General features: G+C 46.8%; 1 protein-coding gene across 1 annotated transcript; it reads right to left on the reverse strand.

Moving 5' to 3' along the window:
* Positions 1-693: 693 nt before the first annotated feature.
* On the reverse strand, positions 694-3,360 carry LOC121592072 (probable hydroxyacid-oxoacid transhydrogenase, mitochondrial). Its single transcript, XM_041913341.1, has 4 exons — positions 3,196-3,360; positions 3,054-3,135; positions 1,952-2,986; positions 694-1,874 (listed from the first exon to the last, which is right to left on the reverse strand). The coding sequence occupies exons 1-4, from the start codon at positions 3,246-3,248 to the stop codon at positions 1,650-1,652; spliced, it is 1,395 nt and encodes a 464-aa protein (XP_041769275.1). The 5' UTR covers positions 3,249-3,360; the 3' UTR covers positions 694-1,649.
* Between the last annotated feature and the right edge of the window lie 2,514 nt (positions 3,361-5,874).

A 5,874-nucleotide genomic window follows, 5' to 3' on the forward strand; every position in this document is an offset into this window, starting at 1 on the left:
TACAGACACAGGTACCCTCGCTCGGTGGGCTCACAACTTGTCACGATTGTCTGCTCCACTTTACACACACTGCACGGGTGTCAAGTGTGGTCCTCCCAACCACGGTCCTTCACTTCGTTCACGAATTGATGTTAATTAAACATCCATTTAGCGCGCGCACTTCTGGTGGCGGACGTTGCTGGTGGCATCGCTCTCGGCCTTTCTCGACTCGATATGTACGAACTGATTCAGCAGCACGGCGCGTTGAGATGCGCTTTGTGACCGTCCCGGACGCTCTGGCAATTGGTACTAAATCAGACAGAATTCTGAAACCCCAGTGTGTTCGGCGCTCGGCCGTTCGGTCGGTTGGAAGCTGGCGTTGAGCTCTTTCAGGGGTGTTTCTCTCTCTCGGGGGCGCGCGCGTGTAATTTAAAAAAGTCTCGCCCGACGGTTTGGCTTATCACTTGCGCTGAAGGATCGCATTATCTCTGTACCGTGCTGAGAAGGATGACTCCGAAGTGCGCACGATAAGATTCGTTTCACGACTGAATGGAAGTGAGTGTAGTTGGTGTTGTCTGTTGTCCCGGGTGCAATCCATGGAAAGAGGCAGGCTGACAGAAGGGCACTGGGTACCTATTCCGTACCATGTGCAGGTAGTTGAAAACAGCAACGTTTAAGAACACGTCAAGACAAAATTCGGAACTTTATAGACAATTCCTTTCAAAAGTTTGGTGTTTATTAAACAAAATATGTCCTAATGGTGTCACACAGCTGTGCTTTGTTGAGCAAAGTATTTTGTTGATGGGAACAGCGCCAATTAGTCCAATACAGATTCGTTCTTCCTAGCATTGCTACACGACCGAAGAAGCACGTTCCACGTTGGAAAGGAAACAAAATTGTAAAAATGTTGCCTTTAGACATTCTAAGATATTGCGCGATCGCCTGAAAAATGGACGCCCTTACATTGTCTTGCCCATAAAATCCAATACGCTTGTAAGTAGGTTCTGTTCTGCTGCTTATGTGTACCCCGTACCGATAACCTACCACCCTGCTGTACCCGTTTGGCATGCAATCGATGTTTAGACCGTTCTTCGGCCTGTCCTAATGTAACCTTTTCCGTGCCTGTGTCTCAAAACGGGTTCAGTAATGCTGAAACTTGTCGATGCCACGGACGGACGACGGCGGTACCTGCGTGCCTAACCTGGCCCGAGAGTGAAATACATATGGTGATGTTGTGCGATCACCATACTGCGTGGGGAGGGTAAAATTCGGACCAGCGTGCGTGTAAATCTTCTCCACCTCAGGTCCGATCGTTCGGCCGCATCCTTAAGTAAACAAAACACACTGCCGCCCGCAGGCAATGAAAAACGGGATGATGAGCGATCATTAGCTGTGTGTGAGTGCGCGCTCGTACGTATCATCATTACCCGCGAAGTGAATGCTGAGCCAAGAAGTATGACGCGTGAGTACTTTTTCACGTAAACATTTTGCCACCTCCCGTGCGCCGCACGCTAGCAAACGTGTGCCGCAAAAATCATTTATGAAACGGGTCTTGAAACGAGGTGAAACGGTACCCAGCATCAAACGGCTGCACGCATGTGAATCATGTAGGGAGGGGGAGCAAGGAAATATGAACTCGTGACACCCGGCGCGAAGGTTCCCGACTTCTCCTAGTACACGGTGAGCGACTGTTCGAACAGACCGGCCAGATCTTCCTCCGACTGGGCGCGCGGTGCTAGCTTTGTGATGCGTTCCTGCGGCAGCGTTCCTTTGACCAGTGCCGGTATGTTGGAGTAATTGAAGCCGAGCGCCGATAGTCCATTTTCAATCTTTAGGTCGTGCATGTATCGTCGCACGGTGTCTGCCAGAATGGCTCCGGCATCCTTTCTGTGGCTCTGTAGCAGTAACGGCAAAGAAAAAAGGGAAATTATTATATTAAACTCTTTTCATTTGTTCCGCAGTTCCGATTTACCTTCGCTATATCCGCTCCCAAGATGCCGGCCGCCTCTAGATGCCTTTCGGGGCAACAAGCCCCCGTAAAGCGAAACACTGCCGGTGCCGTCATCACAACCGACAGCCCGTGCGGAATGATCGGGTGACCCCCGGTGTACCCGTCCGGGATGAACTGCTTCACCAGACCCGCGATCGGGTAGGATAGCCCATGGCACAGATGCACCCCCGCATTGCCAAACCCGACGCCCGCCATCGTCGACGCGAGATGCATCTGCGACCGTGCCTCAAGATCGTCCGGCGCGTACACCGCCCGCCGAAAGTGCCGGCTAATAGTCTGCAACGCGAACCGTGCCCAAACGTCCGAAATCGGATTGCTGCCCTGGTACGGAGGCCTTAGCTTTGGGTTGGCCGGTGCCGGACCCCGCTCCGTGTACGGTATGGCGGTGAAACTTTCCAGCGCGTGACAGAACACGTCGAACCCACAGTAGGCGGCCACCTTTTCCGGCTGGGACAGAGTGTGGAGCGGATCGACCAGCCCGAGGATGGGCCGCAATGTTTTGCTGGAAATACCCGTCTTGGCGTGCAGCGGTTTGTGGTCGAAGATCGCTACACCGGTCGTTTCCGAACCGGTTCCGGCCGTCGTTGGAACGGCAATCACCGGCTTCAGCGGGACCGTTACCTCCTTCGCCCGTCCGATCGGGGCGTTTACGTAGTCGAGGAATTCCGCCTCCCGATCGGCACTGTACAGGTTCGCTACCTTGCAGGTATCGATCGCGGAACCGCCACCGATCGCTACGAACGCATCGAACCGGTGTGACCGGGCAAAGTCGATCGCCGTCTGCAGGCTTTCATTCGTCGGCTCGACCCGCACCGCGTCGAACAGTACCGGCTCGATGCCGGCACGGACGATCGCATCGAGTCCCACCTTTACCGAGGGCAGCCGTAGCACATTCCGGTCGCTCACCACACAGACGCGCTTTGCGCCCAGGTTTTGCAAATCATGGCCCAGCTCGCGGGTCACTCCCGGCCCGTACCGTATCGTTGAAGATGACATCTGTAGGACAAAGATCGCATGGTGTTATCAGAACGGCAGTAAACATGGCACACACATGCACACTCACCTCGAACGCGGTATCTTTTTCCGCGGAACATGAGGTCTGCTGACTGATTGCGACCGGTCGCGAATGTGCTGGGCAGCTGCAGCTAAAGAAAAAGGAATAGCCATTTAGTATTACTTAAAAAAATCGCTACTTTTCTACTTACCTGCCACTGGACACGGTTCGCATTAGGCTCACAATTCGACCACGGTTCCACATACTACTTGTTGCGCTATCAAATCAAGATTAAAATGGGTCCGCGCTTCGCAAGCCTCTCGCGAGCAATAACAACATAACACAGCTGTGCTGTTTGGGGAAGAGAACGGAGCGTTTGCTTGTAGGTGTGAGATCGTTCAACGTGGTCTATCGAACGAAATGCCGAACGAGCTTAGGCGGTGGTCTCTATTTATGCTGCATGCGCTTAGTTCAAATTGAACAGAACAAAAGTTTAATAGTTTAGTGTTTGTCATCATGTTGCATTTTTTCCGCTAAATTCCATTTTTTTATATATTCAGCATGAGCAACATACATTGACATATGTGAAACAATGTTCTCGCAGCAAACGATCACATGGATTTTAACTTATGCAAGCACATCGGGCTGGTTCGTCGTTGAATGTATACAAGTGAGCGAACGTACAAACAATACATACTGGGCAATGCAGCAACGGCAAAAAAAAATGCCGGCATGGACATTGCTCTGTCATTAGCGCTTCTCGAGCGAAAAAAATCGAGTCTCTCGCACAACAATAACAACAAAACGCATATCTGAAGAGCTATATGCTATATGCAACATTTCAGCAAATATGAGATTCGTTTTACAGCCACAGGTCAACGTTTCATTGTGAAAAGTTTTCGAAAAGTTGTCAAAATAGAATCTCGGAAAGTACACACCATAACCTGAAATACAAGAAGATATCCAGAACTGAAGGAATTGCAACGTAAGCTGGTTAAAAATGGAGTTGCAACACTCGAAAATGAAATTCCTCAAATTATTATTATGGTAGGTGATAGCGAATCGATGCTTTGTGATTATAATTTCGGCATCATCCATTCCACTTATGAAGAGGAAGATGAACTGCACTGTAAAAAGTGGTATCCGTAACTCAAATAACCCCTTGATCAGATCTTCACCATGGGTTAGATTTTGGCGAAGTTCTCAAAATGTAAAGCACACCCATAATTCTGATTCAAAGATCTCAACACTGGAAATGGTAGCATACATATGGTAGAAATATATAATGTAATGGGTTGCTTTGGACGACCAATCAAAGCTAGAAGTTAATTTGATAATAGTTAGAATGATACTACCTACCGCCAGATGTCTGTTGAAGGAGAATGGAAAACTCAAAGCCTTTTGTTCAACTTGACGCAAGCTAACTCATAAAAGTAATCAAATATTAGCATACACTGTTGATCTGGTCCTCATCATACAATTTGCTTAGCTAACTGAAGTAAACTACTGGACAAAGCAGGTGGTAGATATCTTAGAATTATAGTGTAATTTAATGTTTGAAGACGATCAACACTTCAAATATATTGGATAAATATTCAGCACCTGAGATGCTCATACACATTTCTGGGTCGTCGATTGGCATTAGCTTCCTTAACTTAAATAGAGACACCAAATAACAGAACAATACTCCAGACTGCATAGCAAATAAACGAAAAGTAGAGTGACTTGAGTAATAAGGTAGATAATAGTATCTGAATGGCGGGTTACGAAACTTTCAAATGGCTTGGCTAATAATTGTCTCGTAATGAAAACGAAAATCTAAATTGCTGTCTAACATGACTCATTAATTGCGATATACATAACTCACAGGGGCGATCACGTGGTACAGCCGTCAACTCGAACAACTCAATAACATGCCCGTCATGGATTCAAACCTAAAATGGACCCCCCCCCCCGCAGCAAAACTATCCGACTGCGTGGTACTGCATAAATCTCGAAAGCCTGTACAGGCCGGCGTGTCTGCTTAGGACGTAGAGTAGAAGTAGACGTAGTAGAAGAAGAAAAAGAAGAAGACAATTCACTATAATTCACAATGTAATCTGTTTCTTAGATAACTATTGCGTGTCATGATCGAGTCAGTTTCATAGTTTAAATGATGCTAAAAAAACTATATTCAAAATAAATATAAACGCGTAATAAGCATTCCAAATCTGCATTGAACTTTACCTGTATACAATACAAAGTCCTAGAAGAGTTGCTTAACATGGCACATGCATAACACCACATATTTTCGGACCAAGAATGAAAGCAATGCATACGATTGTTCCGGGTTTGGTAAAACGTTTATTCTATCAAATCCTTTTGTTGATTTATTTTGGTAGACACCTTAATAATTTAAAAAAGTGGGGCAAAATAAAAAAAGGCTCTAAACTGCAGACGGAGTTAACACTGTGATACTGATATTTTGCATTGTAGTTTTGTTGTGTATTTGTGAATGATTGATCCGTATGTATTTTCCCGAAATCCTTGGATCTGCCTCGAAACGGGGAGTTTTGGACAATTAAAAAGAACAAGGGGGCTTTGAAGTGTTGCACCGGCATGCTAAGTAGAATACTTCCGGCGATCGTCAGCGGATGCGAGCATGATCCTCTCGACGATCGGTGAGTTTTCTTCCCGATTTGTTTCGAAAAAAAATGGCACTAAAACGAAGCCTATACTGGTTGTGTGGTGCACGTTCACATATCTTACCGGTTCATGTTGGGGGAGTGTGTGTATTTGTATATTTTTACCATTTAACACTGCTTATGATGCGGCTGTACGAATCGACGGTACCCAGGAATGTGTGTCGTTTTGAATGGTGAGAACCCAAAACACTGTTTTTTTTTTTTTA

The sequence above is a fragment of the Anopheles merus genome, chromosome 2L (genome assembly GCF_017562075.2).
Source record: "Anopheles merus strain MAF chromosome 2L, AmerM5.1, whole genome shotgun sequence".
NCBI lineage: Eukaryota > Metazoa > Arthropoda > Insecta > Diptera > Culicidae > Anopheles > Anopheles merus.

Coding starts and splice junctions, on each gene's coding strand:
- LOC121592072 (XM_041913341.1), bottom strand. CDS start 3,248: ATGTGGAACCGTGGTCGAATTGTGAGCCTAATGCGAACCGTGTCCAGT. Junction 3,136..3,195: donor CGAACCGTGTCCAGTGGCAG/GTAAGTAGAAAA, acceptor CTTTTTCTTTAG/CTGCAGCTGCCCAGCACATT. Junction 2,987..3,053: donor AAAAAGATACCGCGTTCGAG/GTGAGTGTGCAT, acceptor TTTGTCCTACAG/ATGTCATCTTCAACGATACG.